A 27,096-nucleotide genomic window follows, 5' to 3' on the forward strand; every position below is an offset into this window, starting at 1 on the left:
TGCATATTTTTTTCCCAGCCAACAAAAGGAAATTTTTGCTGTGCCACCGATCTAGACTGTTCTCAGTGGTAGCAGATGACAGAACAAGGAATGATGATCTCAAGTTGCAGTGGGGGAGGTTTAGGTTGGATATTAGGAAAAACTTTTTTTCACTAGGAGGGTGGTGAAACACTGGAATGTGTTACCTAGGGAGGTGGTGGAATCTCCTTCCTTAGAGGTTTTTAAGATCAGGCTTGACAAAGCCCTGGCTGCGTTCTATTTAGTTGGTGTTGGTCCTGCTTTGAGCAGGGGGTTGGACTAGATGACCTCCTGAAGTCCCTTCCAATCCTGATATTCTATGATTCTATGAGCTCTTTCACTTGATTTGGCCTGTATTATTGGCATATATGACAAGCCTTAACAACTTCTTCAATGCCTGTTCATTTGAGACCAGCATAAAATGTCTCTTGTCCTGCTTTTGAATCCCTTTCATATCTATATTGTACTCTTTTGAGAGCATCCCTATCCCATGGAAGATGTCCTCAAACTCTTCCTCAATTACAGTAGTCCCCTACTCCTTTAAAGAGTGCACCCTTTTGATGAGACCACGGGCTTGACTTGGTTATAAACCAATAATGGGATCTCTTTTCCTGGGTACTATTATGAAGTGTAACTGTAATATGGGGCTTTTGTCTGTTAGCGCATCTGTTGTGGAGCGATGGGGAACTACACCAAGCTGGGTTCATCCCCCTCATGCCATCATACCCAATTCTGCATTTGTTAAGTCCTTGTCATGACCCAAAAACGTAGCTTTTTCCCAGGGTCACACTGTGTTCACAGGCTACTGCTTGGCATTCATGCTTTTTGCCTCTCTCTCTCTCTCTGTTCTTGTCTTTTACAAACTTTTCTCTTCTGCCTTCCTGCACACATAATCTCAGACCCAAAATGTTACTCTGCCAAAAGCTCCTAGGCAGGTTCATCCACTCCTTTTGTCTTGGATGTGGACTTATGCTTACAGTTCTGTTAACAGAAGGGTGAGTTCATACCTATCCATCTCAATGAGGTTTTAACTTTCCCCGAGTTCGCTGCAGGACAGTGAGCTCTCTGACAGTGGCAGAGTAACTGGATGAGCTCTTCAGTTCTAATCATCTTAGGCCTGGTCTCCACTAAGAATTTAGGGCAGGTCTACACTACAAACTTGCATCTGGTGAAGACGCTCTAAGCTGATGGGAGAGAAGCCTCCCATCAGCTTAACAACTCCACCTCCTGAGAGACAGTAGCTACGTCAGTGGAAAGCCCTGCGGTCTACACAGGGGGATCAAGATCGGTATAACTACGTCGCTCAGGGGTGTGGATTTTTCATACCGAAGTAAGTGTGTAGTGTAGACCTGGCCCTCCATCGGTATAGCGATGTCTCTCAGAGGTGTGAAAAATCCACACATACCCCTGAGAGACGTAGCGATACCAACCTAACCCCTGGTATAGACAGCACGAGGTCGATGGAGGTGGATTACCTGCACTAACGGGAGAATCCCTCCTGTCAGTGTAGGTAGTGTCTACACTGTAGCGTTTTAAGTGTAGACGTTCCATTAGGTCACATCTAAACTATAGCCCTGTACTGGTATAACTACCTCACGCAGGGATGTGAAAAATCCACCCCTCCAAACAATGTAGTTATACTAACTTAACCTGCCCCCCCCGCAACACCACCACCACCACGTAGACAGCACTATGTCAATGGGAGAGCTTCTCCCATTGACATGGCTACCACCTCTCGGGGAGGTGGATTAACTACACCGATGGGAGAAGCTCTCCCGTCTGCGTAGGAGCGTCTTCACTTATGTGCTTCAGCAGTGCAGCTGTGCCAATACAGTGTTTTAAGTGTAGACCTGCCCTTAGTCCAGCTCTACTTGCTAAGATAAAAACATTTGATTTAACAGAAAGAATGGCATTAGAGAAGTAATATCCACCTTCTCAACTATGGCTCACATAGTAAATTATGTAGAAATCAGGGCGGGGGGAGGCTGCACTGGGAATATTATTTTAATTCATGTTCCAGCTATAAATTATTAAACTAATATCTAAAAGAGGACTCCACAGGATTTTTGTGAATGATCAAACATCCTGTTGAAAGGAAGAGGGAGTACTACACTCCTCATCCACTCCTAGGCATGACTGCAATAAATAATGATAACCATGCAAATATAAACTTCAGTCACACTGCATAGTTCTCAGCAGGAACACAGCAAAACAGGTCACACTGGCAAAAGGTTTTAGCCTGATCTGGGGAAGTTGTACATTAAAAAAGAGAAACAGGAAAAGATGCAGGGAATATGATGTTTTACAAAGAGGAATGACATCAGATGTTGGGTAAAACGAGATACTTTACTATTCCAGAACCTTGGCTCCAGGGTTACCACATTTCTAATTGTTCATAACTGGACCATGAGGCCCAGCCCTTCTCTGCCTCTTCCCCCAATGCCCCATCCCTGCTCTGCCTCTTTCTTTGAGGCCCCACCTGCTTCCTCCACCTCTTCCTCCAAGTCCCTGCCCCAGCTCCCCTTTTCCCCCAAGGCCTCGCCTCCGTCACTCACTTCTCTTCCCTCCTCCCCTGTCGCTCACTGAATCGTCTCCACCTCCCTCCTCCCCTACCTAGGCTCCCTCTGCTCTGGGGCTGGCATGGAAGATGCTGCAGACTGACAGGAGCCTGGCTGCAGGTAGGAGACAGGACTGGCTAAGCAGGAGCTAGCATAGGTTAATGACCTAGCATCTCCCCTCGCCTTGCAGTATCTGGATTTTTGATGTCCGGTCGGTACATCTGACTGGACACTGCCAGGTCTTCTTTTCAACCTGATTTTTGGTCAAAAACCAGGCACCATGTCTTCTCTGTGAAAGTTCTGGAGAGTATTATAGATACTAACTGCCTCTCACATAGGACACATTGTATTCAGACTGCTCTTAATTTATGGCTCAAATAAGTAAGACTTACCGGTAATTATGCTTTACAGTTCTTTTACATCACAGATTTTCAAACCTTATTCTCTATAAAATAAAGCTAGTTTTCCATATAAGGAATTTTCTAGGTTCCACTGTGATTGTGTTTAACAATGTGAAGCTGCTTCCTATTTAAAATAGTTTCCAATTAACTTTTCCCTTTTCTAAAATGGTTTTCACTTCTCTGTCCCTTATCAACCCTCTTTCTAATCTGCAATAACCACTTCCTTCCACAAGGGCTCACCCCAGAACAAATCCTGCTTGCACTCTTGTCTTTTCTGCTATGAGAGAAGGTGGGTGAGGGAATATCTTCCATTGGATCACCTTCTATTGGTGAGAGAGACAAGTTTTTGAGCCACACAGAGCTCTTCTTCAAGTCTGGGAAAGGAACTGCCGGTGTCACAGCAAAATGCAAGGTTGAATAGATTGTCCTCATAAGTAGTTACCACATATTATAAGGGACCATTCAAGGTAAAGCAGCCCATTAACACCTTTTCTGCTTCTGGCTGGCTAATAGATGACTTAGGCCTTGTCTACACTACGAAGTTTTGTTCGCAAAAGTTATGCCGCTTTAATTAAAGTTCTTTCATTAAAATCGCTGTTGCGTGTCCACATTGTGCTCCTTGCGTCAGCAAGTGCATCCACACTAGCAGCTCTTGCATCGACACAGAGAGCAGTGCACTGTGGTAGCTATTCCCACTGTGCAACTGGGGCAGGGTGCTTTGGGAAGGTGTTTGCAATGCCTCATGGGGCAGGTACAGCATCACATGATACAGGTTTCTCAATCCCATCATTCGGGGAGCATCCTAGTAGATTGTCAGCTACTTTTTCAACTGAAGTGTGTGGGGGAGGGAGAGGAGAGTGGTGTGTCTGTGGCAGGAGAGACAGCAGGCTGACCGACCTATCCTGAGGAAGGAGGGGGACACCCCCACCCCACGTCAGCCCCCCTCTCCCGAAGCAGCCCGCTCTGCCTGCCTGCCTATGGTTCTGTGATTCCCTCCAAGTTCTCCCACAACCTCCTCAGCTGCCGGGAGTGGCATCCTGCACAGCTCTGTGAGCTCTCCATGCTGAGGAACATCAAAAAGCAGCACAGCAATCTTTCTTCCCTCCCTCCCCTTTCCCCCTCGCCCCCACTTCAGGCTGCTGCTGTGTTCCCAGTTCAGGGCAGACCAGACGCATTCCACTCTAATTATTTGCTCTTTGTTCCCCAAAGGGAGGAGCATGCTCAGTTGTCAGATACTTCCTGGAAGCTTTGAAAGGGAAGCGGCACATGCCTGCAGGGCAGCAGAGATCAAAACACTGAGCAGAGCAGTCATGGCAGGCATTGTGGGATACTGGCGGAAGCCAGTTCTGTCGACAAAACAAACAGCAGTGTGTACACTTAGGTTTTGTCGCTTTAACTTTGCAGCAAAAGGCTTTATGCCTCTCGTTGAGGTGGTTTTATTTTTGACGGCAAAACAACAGAGTTTTGCTGCCAAAAGTAGCTTTGTAGTGTGGACATCTCCCCTGTTTTGTCGGCAAAATGCAGCTTTTGCCAAGAAAACTTTGTAGCGTAGACAAGGCCTTAATCTCTGTTGTCCAACCTCTCACAACATTTGCAGCACTATTTCAATCTCTCTGGGCTTGTCTTCACATACTGCGCTACAGTGGCTCTTCTCGTCAGCATAGTTAATCAACCTCCCAATGAGGTGCTAGGTACGTCTGCAAGAGAAGCTCTCGGACTGACATAGCACTGTCTATACACGGGTTTATATCGCTGTAACTACATCGCTCAGGGGTGTGGATTTTTCACCTGAGCAAGGTAGTTATACCAATATAGGTATGTAGTATAGACCTGGCCTATAACTAAATGCCTACAAATGCCACAGTCTTCTGGCACCTTCTTCTCCAAGTTCCTATTGCCATTTTCAGCCTCTCACATTAGAATACCCCATACCCAACCCAACTACCCCATAGGAGCCAAATTCTGCCCTCAGTGCATCTTTCCAGCCCCATTCAGAATCTTTAGTTCATAGTTTAGTTGACAAAAATGTTCTTTTAAAAGACATTTTTAAGAAGAATCAAAGAACAACAAAAATATTAAGGGCACCTTGTACAGACAAATATTTGGCTTGATGCGTAATCGTTTACTGTTATTTATTTAGCATTTACAAAGTGCTCAGCCCTGGGCACAATGCAGAGGAATAACCATTCCTGTTCCAAGGAGGCCACAATCTTTCACATCCTAACAATCTTACAACCACAACCTGATCCGAATGTCCATTTTTAAGCACACGTAAATAATAAGCAAGCTAGCTAGAGAAAGGATCATCTCGTGAAGAGGTTGCCGATCTTTCTGACATGAAAAATTGAGGTTTACAAAACTAGTAAAACCAGAGGAGAGAACTTTTAGATCACAAGAGAGCAGCATCTGTAGCTCCTATACCATAAAAAAAAAAAAAGATTTCCAACAATAAGAAAAAGAAAGCAGGGGTTTGCTCTAAATTTTACATAGTGTGTAATAAAAACATAAGCAAGAAGCACCTGAGAAGCATAACTGGTGCTGAACCTTCCAAGGGCATTTTAGTATGTGCAAGTCGGTAATGAATACGATTCATGAAAAACACACTGAACAAATGCTTAACCATGCACTTAAGGGTAAAACTAGTTCCTTCCTCTGGGGACGTTCTGCAGGCATTAATAATGGAGGGGATGTAGAAGGGAAGACAAAGCATGAGGGGACAGAATGTGGTTGGGTCCAAGTTGGAAACGTGTCAGAGGAGAATCTTCTATGCAGATCTTTCTGTTCCCCACTCCCCACATAGGGATGGTTCTGCGGCAGAGGCCACAGAGGTTCCATATCTCAGGCCGAGGCGTATTCTTGTCCTTTACATCCTCTAAAACATCTGCCCAGCACTTGGCTGGGCACTGTGCTCTGCATTCATCCCCATGCACATGAAAGTTACACACAATACATGACTAATAATAGACTATCTAGAATTATTAAGTGAATGAATTCAACTTAGAATCTAGTTTCTGCTTGAGGAAATGAAAGGCAGTTCTGAGGGCAGACTGAAGACTCTACCTTCCAATCACTACACTGAAACACTTACTGCCATTTCTAAGAGTTTGAGGAAAGAGAGCAAACTGCAGTTCAGAGATATAGAATATAGCTTCAAGTAGTGAAAAGCTCGATGATTTTTTTTTTACGACAGCAAGTTTGAAAGAGAGGCAAACTTAAGAAGCTGAGGAACAAAGTTTGATTTTCGTTATAAAAATAAGTCAAGTTTGACCGGTGTCTTGAATGGTCTCTGCAGACCTCATGCTCATTCTCAGGCCAATACTCTGTTGCCAGCCCATTTGATGTAAGGTGATATTTGAACACGCTTGCAATTACCCTTTCCCCCAGCCCCATCAGCTGTTCCATGGAATGGTCTTGGAGGTAATAACCTTTTTGGTAGGGGTAAAGGGACAATAGGTCAATACGTGATACAAAGAAGGATGCACCAAGATGCCCTAGACCATTCACCATTAAAACCAGAAAATAAAAGTGATTTAACTCCAAAAGAGTCATCAGGAGAAATATGTATGCAAATAAGTATACATTTACATCTTTATATCACAATGATTGTGCAGTCACAACAGTTATAACTGAGAAATTGCAATACAATGTGTACTGTAATTCCCTGATTTCACACACAGATCCACAACTTTCAAAGATTTTTGAAAAGTTTAAGAGAAATCTTATTGAGTTGTTTTTGAGTTATGGGGTAGTGAATAAACTAAAACACTTAAAAGAAAATTTCACTACTTTTTTTTTTTTTTTTTTGGTAAAACCACGGCTACTGAAAGAGAGGTGAAATTTGAAACTTGACATATTCACAAAAACTCAGAGACACGGTCCTCATTAGAGATGAGTCTTTGTGTGTTTTGAAATATATCTATCCATTAGTTAACCAAAACATACCCTTTTGAAAACTATATACTGAGATTGCACCACAGAAAAAAGACCTTAAGACCAAGATTTTCTTTTTAAGAGGGGAGTGGGGGTTGGGAACTTAGGTTCCTACATCCATAGTTAGGCACCTATATTTATGGGCTGATTTTTCAAAAAAGTGTAAAGCACATAGTGAAATTAATGCTCAACACTTTTGAAAACTAGGTCACCTGTTTAAATGCCTTAATATGGATTTAAAGTTCTGGCCTATTTCTACTCATGTTTACTTAAGAATGTACTGTGCATGCAAGCACAGCTAGTTAAGCACCACTTGTGGATTCAGTGAACTTATAAGTGACTTTTGTAAGTACTGCAGTTTGAGTAATTTGGAATTTTTAATTATTCATTGTTCTTAAAATACCAAGGAAATTAAATGTAAAAATCGGTGTGAGAGCAACTTTAAAGGCACACTGTTAAAATCACAAATTGTCAGGAAACACAAAAGCAAAGGATCTCATAAAATATTAATTTGACCACACTCATTATGTATACTATTGTCTAGTCACCTCTTTCATGTTAAATATGTCTCTTATGGCCATTTTAAACACAGCTCTAAGTCAAGTCACATGGCTGCACCATGAGTCAGGCAGGGACACAATCTCTGCTGCTGTCCCTTCACTTAAGAGGGTGCAAACTCTTTCCTGGGAAAAGAGGCCTGATCCTACTTGCTTCCCATTCTTTAAGGGTTACCTGCATCCCAGGATACTAACAGGAAATACTCCCCATAGTCAAGAAAATGCAAAAACTGTAATTACTATTATTTATTTCTACTGCAATAATATCTAGAGAGGTCTTGAGCAGGTTGGAGACCTCATTGTGCTAAACACTGCCCAGACACATAGTAAATGACAATCCTGCCTCAAAGAGATTACAACTCAGCCCTGCTTCTACACAAAGGGCTTAAGGGCAACCGGGGAGATTCTTCACAGCTTTCCTTCCATTATACACTCACTCAAAGGCCAAATACAGTTTGGCCCGTTGCATTACACTATTTTTCTCATAAAATATCTACTCGAAAATATACAGGAAGTACAACATGGCTGAGTTAATGTGGCTCTTGGACCCCTACATTTTGCATTCCTGGCTTCTTCTTACTCTGCCTGTGCAACCAAACTAAACAGCTTTTTGTAATAATTGTGCTGTTTATGTGTAAACTATGTTGAAGCAGTCTGTGCCCTCCATTTCCTTGGTACAAGAAATGATTTCAGAAATTATTTCATATACTTAGTTTAATGCCTTTTCTTGGTGTGAACACAATCTTCACTTGCTGTAATGTGTGCTACACACATGCAGTAAGGATAACATATTCCTCAAATAACAGACACAATGAACAGAGACAACAAGAAATGACTATATTACCATAAATAGATAAATAAAGAACTAATGCAGCAGTTGAAAAATAGAACTACTTATAAGCTTCAAAAAGAAAAGGAGTACTTGTGGCACCTTAGTCTCTAAGGTGCCACAAGTACTCCTTTTCTTTCTGTGAATACAGACTAACATGGCTGCTACTCTGAAACTTATAAGCTTCAGTGAGTTTGCTGAAGCCTTTTCAAGGCTTACAATATTTATGCTGCTGCAGCTGACAAAAATGTTAGAGTTCCAGGTCAGAATAAAAGCATAGGAAGGTAAAATTCACAGAGCTGGTGAAAATGTACAGGTTTTTGTACAGTAACACATCTTTCCCTATGATGTTCAATGTTTGATCTAACATGCACAATGAAATAAAAGTGATGAACACACAGTCACTGTAGAAGGAGGATAAGCCTTTGTTAAAAATAGAAAATCAGCCATTTACTCAAAGTACTGAAATTAGCTTTTTTTGAAAAACTGATTTAGTCTGAACCTCGATTCTGAAATGATAGTCAAGAACCAAAACACAAAAGTAATTTGATGCAATTTTGTTCTCCTTTGATTAAGCAGTATAATTTTAAAACATCTTTTCTAGAGTAATTGTAATTATATAGGGAGTGTGGGAGAAGATTGTGTTTGGCTTATAGCTAAAATACAGAACTGGAGATTTGAAATCTATTCCTGGCTCAGCCACAGCCTTTAAGTGTAACCTAGGACACTTCACTTAACCTTTCTAAGTCTCAGTTTCTGGCCAGTAAAATGGAAACAATAATGCAGTCCTACCATCACAGTGGTATTGAATATATTGGGCTTACTTTTGATCTCACTGCCAGTGTACATCTGGAGTTACAGTTGTTTGGAAAATTGGGTTTATTTTTATGTACATTTTTGATGAAAAGGAGAAAAAAATGCATTTGTGTTGGAAAAACAAAAACCCAAACCCGGAACATTTTGGAGGGGTTTTTTCCCTACAAAAACATGAACATTTTGAGGAAAGCAGATACTTTCTGCTGAAATTATTGTTTAATCGAAAACCCAATCTTCTGTTGAAAAAAAAGTTTTGATGGACATTTTTCAACCAGCCCGAATCTGGAGTAATTGAAAGCTGCATCTGGTTTATTAATGTTTGTAAAGTGTTTTGAGATGGGTAGGACTAGAAGTAGAGAGTGTTGTCAAATAGCTTTATTACTGTTACATATCAGAAATAATTCATGAACTGAGAGTTCTTCAACTCAGCTAGTATCTTTCTAGCACTCTTTAAGAGCAAAGGAGCACTGATAAATGGAATTCAAATCCTTTAGTAATACTACAGTTGTCTATTGAGAACTGAAATGTGTGGGAGATGGATATGGCATGGACAAAATAAAAAAGCTAAATTAAATCTATGACAACAAAGTAACAGCAAAGCAAAGCAGTTGCACCTCATCAACACCTTTATATAAGCCTTTGAAATGTCACTGCTAAATAAAGCACAATACTCAGTTTCCACCATTCACATGAAGAGGATTTTGTGTTGTAACGAAGCTATTAGCAGGCAATGCAGTTCTGTGAAGCCAGCAAAATGGCCCATATTCACAAAATCCATTTTCGGTCCAGAGTTAACAAATTTAAACATTTTGAAGTGGGCAGGACAGTAGGGCTATGCTCAGGTGTAGGAATCTACCTGCTCAGATCAGATCAAAGTTCTGGGGCCTAAGTCATTAAACAATAAAAATCAAGAACCATGCTGCAAAGCACCAGTACAATTAAGGTATAACAATAATTAAGCGTAAAACTGACTTGAGGTAGCCATTTTAATCAAAAGATGGGCTGGTGGGAGCAGGAATGGAGTTCTAGTCATGCCAAGGTAGACTCTAAAAACCACAGTGGAGGACTTTATTGCAAGCCATAAGAATAAATATTTTTACATATGATCCATTTAAGTGTCAAACACAACAGGAATTCCTTCTGCCAAATCCACAACAAAAGTCTGCAGGCTCAATACAACCAAGTTCCAGAGTAAAACAGCAAAACCACCCTGATTCTCCTCAACTCCTGCTTCTTCTTAGAGAACCTCCTTTTCTTATTCAAGACCCAACACCCCACAGCACTTCCCCTTCTTAGAACCCAATCATTAAACAGTATACAACCTAATCCTGTACCATACAAGTCAATGGGAGTTCTGCCACTGACTTCAGTGGGAACCAGAGTAGGGGATGGTTGCATGTTTAAAGTAGTGTTCTAGAAAGCCAGAGGATTTGGGCGCAGTTCTCAACTCCACCACAGATTTATGTGACCTTGGGCTGAAATTTTAAAAAGAGCTCAGGGTCCATCATTAGGGCCAGACTTTCAGAATAACCTGGCCACAAATGTCACCAGAGGAACGGCTGGGTGCTGAACACTTCCAAAAATCTGGCCTTTATTTAGGTACCTAAAGTGGTTTGGCAGTGATGGGGTGCATATAAGTACTTAGATTAGAGCTGAGTGAAATTTTTGGACAAAACTTTATTTTTCCAAAAAATGCACCCTCAGGTGGGCTATTTTTTTCAAAATGTATTTCCATTTTATTTTTTAAAAAGGTTAAAAAAACTCAAATAAAATGAAATGTTTCATTTCCAGTTTGAACAAGTTTGACGTGAAGCAACATTTTTTTGACTTTTTCATTTTGCTAAAAAATTTTAGTTTCAGGTTGACCGGAAGCAAATAATTTTTTTTTTCCAATTTTTTTTGGTTGGGTACACACTACAGCTTCAGTTGGTGTAAGTTATGTCGCTCAGGGGTGTGAAAAAGTTACATCGACCTAAGCGCTGGTGTGGACCATGCTATGTCAGTGGGAGAGCTGCTACTGCCACTCACGGAGGCTGGAGTGATTAAGTCAACGGGAGAGCTCTCTCCCAACGGTTTAGAGCGTTTGCACTAGAAGCACTACAGCAGCGCAGCTGCATCTCTAGTGCAGTCATAGCCTAAGAGCCTTCCTCTATCAAGAAGAGAGAGTTAACCCCTCCCTGTCAGCTTCCAGACTAGGACGGCCAAGTGCCCAGTTTCAACTGGAAAGTCCGATCGAAAAGGGCACCTCATCCGATCTACTGACTGGACAACAAAAATCTGGTTATTATAGGTAGTGAAGGTGCCGGGTCATGACTCTCACCAGCCCCTACTCAGCCAGGGCCGTCTCCTAGCTATGTCGGCCAGCTGCAGCTCCCAGCCGCAGCTCCACAGGTGAGTCCCTTCCGAACTGGGAGGGAGGTGGGGGGAGGAAAGAGAAGAAGAGCAGCAAGTGATGTGGGGGAGGAAGAAGAGGAGCAAACAGGGGGCAGGGCCTGAACCTCAGGGGGAAGAGGTGGGCAAGGGAGGTTCTGGCACTCTGCTGAATGTCCAGTTTTTAAATATTAAACAAAGTTGGCAACCCTAGTCCAGACAAGACTTCTATAGTCTACTGCTTAATTTAAAAAAAAAAAAAAAAAAAAAAAAAGAAAGAAATAGTTTCAGCTTTTAACATGCATATACCATAAATGGCAGCATGAAATGACATAAATTCTGTTCTGCAGACGTGCTATCTATATAGTCATCATTGAAAATAAAAATAAATTTAAAAAGTGTGATGCCTACTGTCAATTATCAAAATGCTAATTTAGGAAACAGCACTCAAGAAGGCCCAAGATTATCCAGGGAATTAATCATAAACTAGGACAGCTCACAATCCCAGGTAAAGTCAATCATTAATTCCCAGGAAATTCTCCAAGATGAGATCATTATAGCTATTGTAACAGTTGGGGAGCAGGGAAGGGTGGGTATTTATGAAACCACAATGATCACAACCCCCCTAGGGGCCATGTTTTATGTTTCCCCTGCAGGTCACCTGTAAATAGCATGTGTACCCAGATGGGCAGCAGGAATGTGGGGTCCAGGCAGCCACTTCCCCAAGCTGAATGTGCTGAGGTGCAGGCATGATGGGAAGGATGGCAACAGCAGGAGAAATCTATCCCTACCTGTCTCCTTCTTTCTCTCTTTTTTTGGTAAGGTGGGGGGTAAGGTGGGGAAGAGATTTTGATGAGCTTCTCACCCTCACCTCAGGGTCCACAAGCTAACAAACAGTTCTCTACAGTGTCATGGGAAGAGAAAACGTAAAAGATGCTGAGGTGCCAGGCAGCTTTAGAGATGGCATCTGAATTCTGTTTTCAATCTGTGTTCCACTGTGGTTATAGTTCTCTAGCTCTTCTTGTTGTCAGCCGTTCACAAACCTTCTGAAACTTCCTTGGTCTGACCCGTCTTAAAAACATTTTAGACATAAGGTCACAGCTTTCATTAAGTACATATGTGAGACTGACTATATTGGCTGGGCTGCCTGTCAGTATAATCTCTTTAGGACAAACACCCATTCTGGTGTCTCACTTGGGTTGTAACTGTGGATGTCAAAACAAAATAGGACATCAGTCTTAAACACTATGAACATTTTAGCATAAGCCAGATCTTCAGGTGATAGAAATTGAAATACTCTATTGACTTCAATTTACCCACAACTGAGGATCTGGCCAAACATTTAAAAACCTTATAATGCAATTCCCCTTACCGTTTGCTGTAGGTCAGGTATTATAATTCGTATCACTAATGTGTTGCTCCTACTGTCTTCCATTCTGCTGCTTGGTTTCTCTGATGTAGCCCTGATAGTATCATAAATAGTTTCTTCTTTGGAGCTGTCTGATTCAGATTCAGCAGAATAATCTGAAAAGCTTTGTGCCATCTCATCTTCACTTGATGTTGGACTGCGAGGCATGTTCAGTTTCTCTTACTTCATATGGCTATCAACACAAAACACAAGACAAAGGCAAATTATAGGTAAAGTTTCAAACATGGTTCAGATTGAGGTTTTAGTGTATTTTTTAAGATAATGTACACTTAACAATAAAGTTATCTGTTTTCTCTTACCTCTTTTTCCCTCCCCCCATTTGTATGAGTTGGCAGAGTGCAATGGAAATAAATGTGGTTAGCAGTTCACTAAAGAAAGAGGGGCGGGGGGAAAGCGAGATGACCTTTCTTCCATGTCACACCCAATCTTCAAAAGGATCCAGAATAGATGACAAGAGTACCAGGCTTGATCCTAAATGGTAATGTTGTAAACTACATTTGGATTAAGTCTGTCTCGAGGGAGTAGTTTTCCCAGTACAAACAGTACTTTCAATAGAATAATGTAGATATAAAAAGAGCTTCCAAATTAAATTAATGCTAACAGAATGGTTGATGTATTGTGAGTCTTATTTGTACAAAATGTATGGATATGACTTCAAAAAAGCTACATTATTAAAAGAACAGAATGGTCTGACAGGCACAAACTATTCGAAATACAGGCAGTCCTTGACTTTACAATGTTCGACTTATGACGAACGGCACTTACAACGTTTCCGAATTGACACCCTGATTTGACTTATGACGATTGGTTTCAACTTTATGATGCTCAGTCCCTCAGTGGGGAGTATGTTGCGGTTCCGAGTTATGACATTGTGACTTACGATGCAATTTTCAGGAACCAATTGTGTCATAAGTCCAAGGATTGTCTGTACATTTCACTGATGAATTGTGGGGAGGTAGCAGGAAAATTGTCCAAAGAAAGGCTTTTTGGGTGAGACACATCAGTGTGGATATGGTGCAAATATGCAGACTATTTCATGGAAGTGAAGGACTGATCATACTACATGGAGCCAGACTTAGTGCATGCAGATATAGTGGATGCCTTGCCCCAGCCCTGTCAATGTCTATTCACACCAACACTATTGCAATCCTGGCTACAGCAAACCTCCAGTCATGCTAAACTGAATACAGATTTTTGTGATGTTGGCAAACATCTAGTATGGAGTAGGCTAAAACCAAACACATTTTCACTTGTAAACTAAGTAGCTTTGAACCGAGGTGTCTAGCTTTATATTTCTACAGCATCTTCATCAAAGGGTCTCATATGTAGAACTGGTAGAAAATTTTCTTTCAATCTTTTTTCAAACACACACCAATACCTTTTTTCCAAAATGGAAATGTTCATTTTCAGTTACATTTTTCAGATTTTCATTAAAAAATTGCTTTGTATTTTTTGCCAACCAAACACCAACATTTTTCAGTTTTCACTTGCCAAAAACCACAAATATTTTTTCAATGAAACCCCACAAACAAATCTAAGAAAATTTTCAACAAAAGATATTTTTTTTCATTTTCATCAATATTTTTCAAAGGGGGGAAAAATCATTTCCCAACCAGCTTTACTCACACTGTTAGGCAAGTACCATAGGCATTTTACAAAAGAGGCAAGCTAAGCACAGAAGGTTGATCAATTTGGTCAAAGTCATTCACAAAACAATTCAGTGGGAGAGCTTAGAACAGAATCCAGAAGTCATGACACCCCAGGCTGTCTACAACATGCTTTTCCTACCACAAATATTGGGTTAACTTCACTATACCATGAAGCTCTCAAGGGAGTAGATTTGTCAACAAAGACATCCCGGGGAAATCCTAAAATCCATATTTAAATTTGGCTCAGTTTACTCAGACAAACTCCCACTGACTTCAGTGGCAGTTTGCCTGAGCCAGGACTGAGTAAAAATTAAGATCTACCTTTGACCTGTGGACTTCAATGGATGCCCTAACTGTGTAAAGACCTCACTATTGGGCCCCAGTGTATTTGGTGAATGGGTAGAGAAATACTAGAAGAACATTTTACTATGGTGTTTCAGGATACAATCTGAGCCAAATATATTCAACAGTGCTGATTCTCCATTGCCCAGCACCTTGTGCAGTCAATTACACCAGTGCAATTTGAATGTGTGAAAGTAGAATGAATTATATTGAAATTATAATTCATTAAAGAAATGCTACTTGAAGGGTTTGTTGAAATATAGTTGTCAGGAAGAGAAACATTAAGGAGTGTGAGACAATGGGTCCTCAAACTAATTAACTTAGAGCTCCTACTGAGCTAGGAGATTGGTAAACGTTAGTATGCAAATAAGATATGTATGTATATTTGTCGGTTTCTGCTTCCTTTTGTCTCTTATGTTAAATTGGCTTTGGCTTAGCTGTATAAATAAGTTAGCTTGAGCCTTAGAGAGGGGCTCACATATCTGGGTGCATTGGCAAAGCGCTTTGCTAATAAACAGAGTGGTCTGACAAATTATGTTAGTCCTGAATCTGACTTTGACAATTTGGAGGTTCCACCGACATGGCAACCGTCTTCACTGGGGCCGTGTGACTCCTGACTGTTCTTAGGACGGCCGTGGCAAGCCGGCACCTGGGCATTTGGCCCGCATGGTCCTCCGCCAGAATGGAAGGGTGCATGACCTCAGGAAGTCTACACCATCGAACCTGTTGGTTCCCACTCTGTTCTGGTAGGGATCCCGGGATCTGACATCAGGAATCTGGTCAGGTAATTATTTCCGGTTTTTGTCCGGACTGAGGACTGTCTTGTCTCTGTGTCTATCCATCCTCCCTGTGGTGTGTTTGAGTCTGGGCGCCGTCTCCGTCCAGGGATCGGCTGACCAAAGGGTTCCTGTCCCCACGGTCTGAGTGAGTGAAATCTGCAGAATCGCAGCCGCACTGCGCCTTGGGTAAAACCCTTGGTGTGAAAGCAAGGGCGATTGAGGCAGTAGACTGTGGGCTCCTTTGTGTGTTGCACCGGGCATCGCTCTGACGAACCCGACTTTTCTTCTTGTGTGATTGGTGTGTAATGTCCTCCTGTATGGGTAACCAGACGTCTAAGTCGGGACAGTTCCCTAAAGGAACGCTGGCTCAGTTTATGTATTTTAGGAAGGGTCCGGACTCCTGTAAATTTCTGGAAAAATGATCTAGGCTAACTCAGGAGAATCCCAAAATTCAGTGGCCACTGTTAGGATCTTGGGACAAAGACCGAGTAGATGTCTTAAAAGACAAACTCAGCCAACCTAAAACTAAATTGGCAAAAGGAGAGGTTGATTGTTTCATGCAGTGGTGGGAAGAGGCAAATCATAGGTGGACAGAATCAAAACTTGCCTCTCTCAAAGATTCTGGCTTCTATCCCACCAGATGCAACTCATTTTACTGTTGTTTATTTGTGCTCTGCTTTTTTTCTGTCCCGGTTCACCCTGACTCCCAGTTCCTGTTTGCCTTTTCTTACAAGGGGCAACAGTACACATGGACCACACTGCCCCAGGGGTATACTGAAAGCCCATCATATTTTTCCCAAGCATTAGCCCGAGGCCTTGCTGACCTTGTTTTCCCGTCCAGGTCCACACTAGTCCAATATGTAGATGATCTACTCCTCTGTTCCCCTTCATTGTCTACCTCTGAAACTGACTCTTTAGTGCTCCTTACTGCCCTAGCAAATAAGGGTCACACAGCTTCTCGCTCTAAAGTACAGCTCTGTCAAGCTTCTGTCACATACCTTGGCTTTCGCCTCTCCCAGGGTTTCCGTGCACTTTCTCCCACCCACGTCCAAGCTATCCTTAGCTTTCCCCGACCCCGCTCCTCACGCCAGGTTCAGAAGTTTTTAGGCATGGCTGGATTTTGCAGACAATGGATTCCCCAATATGCCTCCCTTGCAAAACCTCTCCAGGAACTCACTCGATTCTCTGTGCCTGACCCCATGCCGTGGCCCCCTGAGGCCAATTCTGCCTTCGTTTCCCTCAAACAGGGTTTGGCTTCTGCCCCTGCCTTAGGGCTGCCTGACTATTCTAAGCCTTTTACCCTTTTCTGCCACGAGCAATCTGGGTGTGTACTTGGAGTTCTCACTTAGATGCATGGAGAAAAGAACCGCCCAGTGGCTTATTTCTCTGCCACTTTAGACCCTGTTGCCCAAGGCTTACCCCCCTGCCTGCGTGCTGTGGCTGCTGCAGCGCGTCTAGTCGAAATGTTTGATTCCCTTGTTCTCCGCTCTCCTCTTACCCTCCTGGTCCCTCACTGACCTCACCCTGCTCCAAGACTCTGCCCCAGAAACCGAGAAAGAATCCTGGGGTTGCCCAAGGTTGCTCTCTACATCCCGATTCTTTTTGGCGCTCACCTACTGGCGCCTTTGTAGCCCCCTTTTCACTCTACCCATCTCTGGCCGCCCTGCTACACGGTGTTTCGCATGTCGGAAAGGAGGGGATCGTCTCTGCTGTAACAAAGACAGGTTGGTGGGCCCCCCATTTTAGCTCTTTTGCAGCCCGCCACTGTGCAGCCTGTACCATTTGCCAAAGCCATAATATTGGTAAACCTGTAAAAGTGGCCCAGGGGTTCTGGGGTCTGCCTCAAGCACCGTTCTTGCATTGGCAACTTGATTTTGTACAAATGCCTAAGTGTCAACAATATGAATTTATATTGTTATGGTATGTTTATTCTCTGGTTGGATTGAAGCCTTTCCTTGTCGCAAGGCTGACTCACTGTCTGTTGCCAAATGTTTGTTAAATCATATTATTCCTGCCAAGGGAATTTCTGCTACTCTGTCCAGTGATCGGGCTACTCATCTTACTGGACAACTTGTTCAACACCTGGACTGTATATTGCATATCAAACCCCTGTTGCACTGTCCCTACCACCCACAGAGTGCAAGTGCAGTTGAAAGACGAAATGGTGTACTTAAGAATAAGCTTGCTAAAATTTGTGACTCTACAGGATTAAGCTGGCCAGTAGCCTTACCATTAACCCTTATGGACATGAGATCCACTCCATCCCAAAGCCATAAATTAAGTCCCTTTGAAATTGTTATGGGACGTCCTATGCTAGCTATGACTACCATTACTCCCGTTCCAGATTTGAACTTGACTCACAGTGCGCTCCTTCAGTATTGCAAGGGACTAATGCAAGCTGTAAGTCACTTCCACTCACAGGTTCGAGCCGCCTGGCCCACGGAACCCACCTCCGACGCTTGCCACAACCTCGAGCCAGATGATTGGGTCTACGTACGGCGCCATCATCGAAAGCACGCCTTGGAGCCCCGGTGGAAGGGTCCTCATCAGGTACTGCACAGATGGTTGTTAAACTATCTGGCATCGCAGCGTGGATACATGCTTCACAGTGTAAGAAGGCACCATCCCCAGAGAACCAATCATCACCTCAGGACAACGCAGAGTCAATTTTGACTCCAGAAGAAGATGTAGAGGAACAGTCTGCAATACCTTACAATCTACGCTCTCGTAAGGGTTGCCAGAAGCAGACGCTGTTCCTCGGCTGCTGGTATCTTACGGTCTGGGGAGACCACGATGACAATTCTTTTATCCAGCAGCAGGTGTGGATAGTTCAGACCCTTAATATTTCTAATTGCTGGGTCTGCAGCCACATCCCAGCCCACTCTCAAACTGGTGTTCCTGTCCTGGCTATCCCACTCAAGTCCCCAGACCTCACTGGAGGGCCTCGTCCGTTTAACAAAATATGGAACAGCAATGACACTTGGGAAGCAGTGGGAATAAATACATCTAAATGCATAAGTGTGGTGGAGGGAAAAGGTCATTGGTGTTGGGTGTGTAATGGGACAGGGCTGGATCTGGGGAAAAGCCGTTGCCTTCAGCATATTGTGGCCAATGGTGTATGGGATTATTCAAACAAAACTAAAAAGTGGCGGGCCGGGTATGGAGATCTGAAATTTTTCTCTACCTGGGATCAAACAGAGAAATCAATCTCATGTTCCCCCTACAGTAACCTTAGTGAAAACAATACAATCTTTCAATGTCATGCAAATATCACCACTCCTCGTAAGGAGAATTACCCTGTACCCTTTGGGGGATACTACTCCTCCTTTGCAAACACCTATATGACAAATGGGTGCAACCAACCCTTCCCAGCCTTAATAGGCCATCACTGGGTGTGTGGGACCAGAGCTTACACCGCACTACCAGCTAATTGGTCAGGAATCTGTTATCCTGCCTGACTCTTCCCACAATTCCGAGTGCTAGGAACCTTCCCTCGAGAACGCCTCCGCAATTTCAAGCAAAAAAGAAGGGACTTAACAGATGCCCAATGGTATGTAAATAACATAAGCCCTTTAACCTGGGAAGAGGCCATTGGCAGTTCCTTAATACCATTAGGGGGAGTAATACACCATGCAAAAAGGCTCCTAAGGTTACAAGCAGTAGTTGAAATAATGGCAAATGAAACCGGAGAAAGTTTAAGAGCCCTGGCCAAAGAAACAGGGGCAATCCGACAGATGGCCCTCCAAAACCGTCAGGCATTGGACGTAGTGCTGGTGGCAAAAGGAGGGACTTCTGCTCTCGTTGGAAAAGACTGCTGTGTGTATATACCAGACAACACCAATGAGGTAATAGATCGTGCTAGCCACTTAGAACAAATCGCATATCTTCCCCACGAAGTGCCAAGTTCTTTATGGAAGTGGCTAATTTCTCTGGCATAGAAAACTGGTTGTTTCAGGGAGCCCTAACTCTCCTGTTTGAAATCCTAATAATTTTTGTATGTTTTCAATTACTTTCCTGTTGTATCCAAAATTGTGTCAGGCATACTAAACAGATAGCTGCCCCAAACCAGAGTACTAAGTTGATGATTTTAAATATCACTGATGAACAAAGAGATAAAGAACGATTGATATGTGGAACCCAGTAATTGTTGGTCATTGCGTAGCTTGACCAAAAGGAGGGATTGTGAAAGTAGAATGAATTATACTGAAATTATAATTCATTAAAGAAATGGTACTTGAAGGGTTTGTTGAAATATAGTTGTCGGGAAGAGACAATGGGTCCTCAAACTAATTACTGAGCTAGGAGATTGGTAAACGTTAGTATGCAAATAAGATATGTATGTATATTTGTCAGTTTCTGCTTCCTTTTGTCTCTTATGTTAAATTGGCTTTGGCTTAGCTGTATAAATAAGTTAGCTTGAGCCTCAGAGAGAGGCTCACATATCTGGGTGTATTGGCAAAGCACTTTGCTAATAAACAGAGTGGTCTGACAAATTATGTGAGTCCTGAATCTGACTTTGACAAATGCAAAGGGGGTGTAAAAGGCTACCATTCTGATTTAACATTTTATGCTCACTTTACAAAGGAGCAAATGACTACACAAGAGACAGGGCAATGCAAAGTCAGGCCCAGTGCTTCCAATTTCATGGGAGATTAATGGCAAACATTGCAAAAGCACATCAAATAGTCTAACGTCACATCATCCTGTTATTGCTGGTCAAGGACAACTCCATTTGGTATCCAACCTTGGGCACCCAGTGTTACTACTCTCAGATATAAACCTCTAATTAATAATGAAGACTAAAACAGTAAATTCAAATATTTGAAAGCAAGCCAGTTTACAACTGTTTAATGCAAGAGTATTTACAAAAGAAAATTCTTGGGGGAATATTTTACTGCTTCAGTGAGCCGTAGATTAATGCGGCTTTCCAAAGTACCTTTCCAAAGTCAATAGAAAGAATAAACATTTCAATGGATTTCTTATTCATCCACTGATGCTAAATCATATGAAGCCAAAATATATTAGGTCAATACGTAGCAGAGAAAACAGATTAGCTGGTGACTGCTAGGAAAACACATTTTAAAAAAATATCACATTTTTTCATCTCTCCCTAAAAACCATTTCTGAGGGCAATATATGGACAGGATTATTCACCTTGTGCAGTAACTGGAGTTCTTTGAGAGGTGTCCCGCTCTGGGTATTCCACTTTAGGTGTGCATATGCCCCCGTGCCTTTGACCAGAGATTTTTGGTAGCAGTGCTCGTTCAGCCTGCACCCCACACATTCTTGTGCTCATGCCAAGGCTATATGGAGCTAGGTGGGTGAACCGCCCTCAGTTTTTCCCAACTGCAAAGTCCCCCAAGGGAGAGTCCGAAGCATAGGGGATGGAGGGCAGGTATGGATCACCCACAGGGACACACACCTAGAAGAACTCCAGTCACTACGTAAAGTGAGTAACTTCTTCTTCCAGTAGTACTTCTGTGGGTGCTCCACTTCAGGTGACTCCTGAGCAGTACTTCCCTAAGGAGGCAGGAGGTTCAGTGCAGAGTCGAATACAGAAAAGAGGACTGCATTGTGTACAGCAGCATCTGATCTTACCGGAGGCACCAAGGCATAGTGATTAGAAAAAGTATGAAGAGAGGACCAAGTTGCTGTTCTACAGATGTCTGAAATTGGTACATCCTTAAGTAAGGCTATAGATGTAGATAGTGATCTTGTGAATGTGCTATCACTCTCAAAAGGGGTTGAACATGAGTTCTTTTGTAACAGATGTTAGTGCGTCTGGAGATCCACTTTGATAACTTCTGTTTCAAAATTACCGAATCCCTGTTTCTGTACACAATGGATACAAGTGAATTAGGAGATCTTCTAAACAATTTGGTTCTATCTAGGTAAAAGGCTAATGACCTTCTGACATTTAGAGTATGGAATATGGCTTCTTGACTACTTTGATGTGTTTTTTGGGTGGGAAATGGGAGAGGAATGGTTTGATTAATATGAAATTCTCAGGACACCTTAGGTAAAAATCTTGGAACAGCTATAGTGACATTTTTCCTCTGGTGAATATGGTAAATGGGGGGTCTGGGTAGAAGTGATTGCTACCCGGAAGGCTGTCTTCATTGATAAATCTAATAGAGAAAATGCAGCTCTGACCCTGTATTCACATCCTACACACTATTGTAATAATTATGTATAAAATATGCCTTGTGAGGTATCATTTGAATACTAATAACTCACGGATCATTAATAGTCTTGTGTGATGCAAGTACACAGTATGTATTAAGATTAGCTGGTGACTATATGAATTATGGCTAAGAATTATGGCTATATGCTGAAATTAAGAATTTGAAGTGTGTTTAAACAAAGCATGTCAGGGGAGCTGGTAAACAGGTATGCCCTATACAAAGGAATATGTTTGCTTCTCTGACTACCCCAGTCATCAGGCAGAGACAATGAAGGTATATCTACATATCAGGTAAAGCTATCAAGCCAAGAGCATGCTCCAGCAGGAGAAAAAGTTTGGGTTTCACTTTTCAGAGACTACATTGCAAAGGTTTACTGATCTATAAAGACAGGGGGAGCTCGGTGTGGCCACGAGGATGTGTGGGGCACGGGAGCGGGCCAAATGAGCACCTCTCTCAAAAATCTCCAATCAAAGGCACAGGGCACAGGCACATCTGAAGTGGAGCACCCACAGGGACACCACTCAAAAAAGAATGCAGGAGAGTAGATTTAAGCTATCTTGTAGAGGGATGATAAATTACATCTAAACAGCACACAAAGGAAGAGCTGATCTGTTCAAACTTCCCAAGTTTTGCTGCATAAGTATTTTCACATAAAAACTACCTGCTAAAGAGCCATTGCTAGCACTGTAGAGGAGAATAACCACTTGAATCTCTGGCTCCCAGGAATCAAGCAATTAGGTTTAATAAAAAGTGAAGCCACAGCAAGAGTTCCTTGGACTGTCAACAAGGCAAATGGACAGGAAGCACCTGACTGTTTGGGTTCAGGTGTAGAGAAATGAACCAGGAGCAGGGAAAGGGGAGAGTGAAAAGCAGTGTCTACACTGGCAAAAAAAAAAATGAGAACTATAATTCCCCATTACTGCAGCTCCTGTGGTGGTAGCAAAGGGGAAAACAACAGTTTAGACAAGGTTCAGGAACAGTGTGACCTAACCAACAGAAGAGTTGTACTGATGAAGAATTACAGTTCCTAGAGTATGGTAGACCCAGCCAGAGGGTAAGAATACACTGAGTCCAAACTCATGTCCATTTGTGAAGTGAAATTCACAGACAATTCTGTTCAGCTTTGCTGTTTGGACTGTGAGCAGCATGAAACTGTAATTTGGTGCAGTTTTTAAATAAGTTAAAAGAGGTTTGATTTTATTGCTGTGGCTGAGATAAGGTTGGTAATTTAGCTGACAAAGCCCTGTTACATTTTTACAACTGTCTTGGTTTTGTCCCCATTACATTACAAAGGCTTTTCCATAAAGCATCATTATTATTATTCTTTTGTATTACAGTAGAACCCCAACTGAGATCAGGACCCTGTTGTGCTAAGTGCTGTATACACACATTGTAAGAGACAGTCTCTGCCCTGAAAAATCTTAAAATCTAAATACACAAGAAGACAAAGGGTGAGAAGAAAAGCAGAGTGGTGTGACTCGCCTTAGGTCACACAGAGGGCAGGTCAGTCACAGACCAGGGAACAGAATCCAGCTCTCCTTAATGCCCACTCCAGAGCCTTATTCACTGGACCACACATCTTAATTGGTCTTGCTTGCTGAAGGCTATTATATGGCCAAAATATGAATTATCTGTAGCTAATGTGGCTGCCTGGAATTCATTTTTTCTTTCTGGAAAAAATATAATCTTTGCACCTAGAATTATGAACAGTACAATATGACTGCATTTTGTGGTAATGTAATAATAATACTTAGCTCTTAGATAGTGCTTTTCATCAGTAGACATCAAAGCACTTCAAACTTTAAAGTATTTAACATCAAAACACCTCTGGAGGCAATGAAGTACTATTATCCCCACTTTACAGATGGAGAACAGAGGCATAGACTTGTCCAAAGTCACACAGGAAGTCTGTGGTACAGCAGGGAATTGAAGACAGGTTTCCCAAATACTAAACCTGTCCCCTAATCACTGGACAACGCTTCCTCTTAATAGCACATTAGTGGTTGTTTTTAATATAAAAAGGATTACATCAAGAAAAAATATATTTGAAAACATTAGGACTGTGGCACAAATCAATGAAAGCCAGGAAATTAAGTTTCACATATTATTGATGTGCTTCATTGAACAAAAAGAAGAGTGGTGAGAGAGATAAGAGAAAAGCACCAACCATAATTTGGAATCTCTTAGACTGTTTGGTTAGTGTTAAACCTTTTGTGTTTATTACTTTTGTTTTTTAAATGTCTCTTGATTATCTTTTTTTAAAATCTTTATGGATGGTTATGAAAGTTATGATATTTAAGTATCGGGGGGTAGTAGCCATGTTAGTCTGTATCCACAAAAACAACGAGGAGTCCGACAACACCTTAAAGACTAACAGATTTATTTGGGCATAAACTTTGCATAAAGTTTGCATAAAGATGCATCTGAAGAAGTGGGGTTTTTACCCATGAAAGCTTATGCAAGAAATGGGTTTTTTACCCATGAAAGCTTATGCCCAAATAAATCTGTTAGTCTTTAAGATGTCGTCGGACTACGCATTGTTTTTATGATATTTAATGGAATCTGAACAGCTCTGATACAAAACACATCTTGGGATGTGTATCATACTCATGTAATCAGGTATAGACATATATAATATAAATAGAATAGAATATACACACAAACATACCAAAGATACATCATACAAAGGAAATTCAAAAAACTTCAAACCATGGCAATATTAACAGTTATGTTATAATTTTTATTTGTCCTGAGAAAAGTTGAGCCTTCCCAACTCACCTCCTTCCAGTGTCTGTTCCTAAGTGCCTGATTTATGAACACTGACCAAAATCTCCCTCACACACACACCGGGGGGTTCTGGAACAATTTTTATAGTGGGGGTGCTGACAACCATTGAACCAAACTGTAAAGCCTGTATATAATGGAAACCACTTCAATCCAGGGGGGTGCTACCGCACCCACAGCACGCCTAGTTCCAGCACCTATGACACACAGAGACACATACAGTAGGAGGAAAGCTCTGTGAGGATTGCCTTACAGAAATTCCCTGACAGCATACCATGGTGGGGAGGAGAGGGATGAGTGAATAGTGCTCCCTAGTATCTGCCCCCAAAGCCAAAAATTTTGGCAGACAGTAGGAGGCAAACTGTACGGAGATCCTTCACCTTTGAAGCAGTTGTGGCATCCAGTTCCTTGACCTCTGATGCTACACAAATTCCCCATTAAAGGGGAAGGAAGGAACAGAGACTACAGTGAAAAGTTATATTCTCTTTTCTTACTAAGCTCTAAGGGCCAGTGAAGGAATGGCATGCATCCTTCTGGCTCAAACCAGACCCAACTTAAGGCCACCCACTCCCTGCAACGATCTATCGAGTCCCTGCCCCCTGCAGATCCTGGCTTCAAGGGGCACCCTCCACAGGGGCAGGGAAAGAATAATAGTGCTGTAGAGGTAGCTGATCTTCTCTCCTGCCCTTTCCACACAGAAGGTCCCTGTGCAGGTGTTGAGGCGACCCATTACATTAATTCCAAGTTTCTAGCATGCCACTAATAAAAATGAGCATTAAAGTCCTGATTCTGCATTACTTGACTTGAGTGATAGTTTTGGTTTTTCAAGGAATGCAGCCTAGCTCCATATGAACATCCACTTCAGAGCACTTAATTATTGATGAATTAATCCTATACTGTTAGTCTGGTAAATAAATAAACGTTAGACTCATTTTACAGATAGAGAACTGAGGCTCAAGGAGGGGAAGTAATTTGCCCAAGGCCAGAGAAGAAGTCAGTGTTAGAGCTGGGATTCAAACTCAGGAATTACAAGCTCCCAATCCTGACAAGAGCAGTGTGATTTTGATGCAAACATTCACTTTTGCAATAACATTTTTGTGCTGGAAGGGGACAATCTATCCAAACTACTACTTTCCGAACAGTTAAAAATGTACCTCTGGGAACTTCTCAGTTACAGAACCAGCATTGTTGTCAGGGGACAAACTGAACTGTGGGAAAAGTTTGCCATTTGAACAGTAGCAACTGGAGGTAAAAAAGGTATTTAATAATTAACTTTGAAGAAAGACAAACGGAAGTCTCCTTCCTGAATAGTCTCAGTCCTGAGAGAAAAGTAACAGGCAGCCTTTCTGCCAGTATCCTGAGGTGCGTACTTAGGCTCTGCAGATTTGTCACACACGCCCCATGTTAGAGAAGATCAGCTGGTACTTCTACAGTGACTGTTGATGCATTTAAAACAAGAAAATAATGCAGATGGATTTTAGGAGAGAGACTGTGGGGAATGGTCCCAATACATTCACACCTCTGCACACTGTGCAGAAGAAAGGCTAGTTAGAAGGAGGTTAGAATATGAGATCACTTTGCAGAAGTAGTTTCAGGCTTCCAGCTTGGTAAATTAACTGACGGAGGAGAAAAATCTATACTTTAAAAGTCCAGACAACCTGCTGAATGCAGATATTAAAGTTTGTTGATTATCAGAACAGATCTCATGATCAAAACAGTACAGTATGATGCAACCCATATATCGTGAATTTATATAGAAATACTCCGTTTATAATAAAATCTCAGTATGCTGCAATGTGCAAACTGAAATTATGATCATAGAGAAGTTCAGATAAAAAAGAAACTGATATATGAGTGGTAGGATACAGTCTTGCTCCAATAGTATGATTGTGCCAATAACCATATGCAGGTTATTATTAACAAAGTCTGACGGTGACTAAGGGCCTTATACAAAGCTCACTAAAGTCAGTGGAAATAATCCCATTACACCAGTTTTATCCTGGTATATATTCATTGAAGTTACACTGACATAAAATTGGTATGACAAAGTGGAGAAGAATCGGGTTCCAAATGTTCAACAAACAGCACCTGAACAGCGAGAACAATAGTAAAGAAATTTAAAAGTCAAATTTGTACACAGACATACACTAAATCATTATTATAGTATTGCTGGTATAAAAGAGAGATGAAAAGAAAACATGTACAATCTAGGATTTGCAATCAAGTGGACGGGAAATAAATCAATTTACATATCATAATTTTGTAACTTACCAACTAATAAGAAGGCTACATAAACTGCAAAGTATGAGAGCATATAACAAGATAATTCTAGATCCCAAAGCAAATTTGGGAAGGTTCTTAATACTATTAATTCAGAAGCTAACTCCTCTAGTAGTCTTCCCTCTTCAGGGGAATCTGATTGGTATAGTCTCAAAACCACAATCCATTC

The 27,096-nt window shown here is 41.9% G+C and overlaps 1 protein-coding gene across 2 annotated transcripts in view; it reads right to left on the reverse strand.

Moving 5' to 3' along the window:
- Window positions 1-27,096, reverse strand: part of SHANK2 (SH3 and multiple ankyrin repeat domains 2) — a 612,060-nt gene that overhangs the window by 513,087 nt on the left and 71,877 nt on the right. For both annotated transcript variants that reach the window (XM_037899997.2, XM_043548746.1), the window contains one exon: window positions 12,852-13,080. In XM_037899997.2, coding sequence (XP_037755925.1) covers window positions 12,852-13,055 — 204 coding nt within the window. In that variant the 5' untranslated portion in view covers window positions 13,056-13,080. The remainder of the gene's footprint in view (window positions 1-12,851; window positions 13,081-27,096) is intronic.

The sequence above is a fragment of the Chelonia mydas genome, chromosome 6 (genome assembly GCF_015237465.2).
Source record: "Chelonia mydas isolate rCheMyd1 chromosome 6, rCheMyd1.pri.v2, whole genome shotgun sequence".
NCBI classification, from domain to species: Eukaryota; Metazoa; Chordata; order Testudines; family Cheloniidae; genus Chelonia; species Chelonia mydas.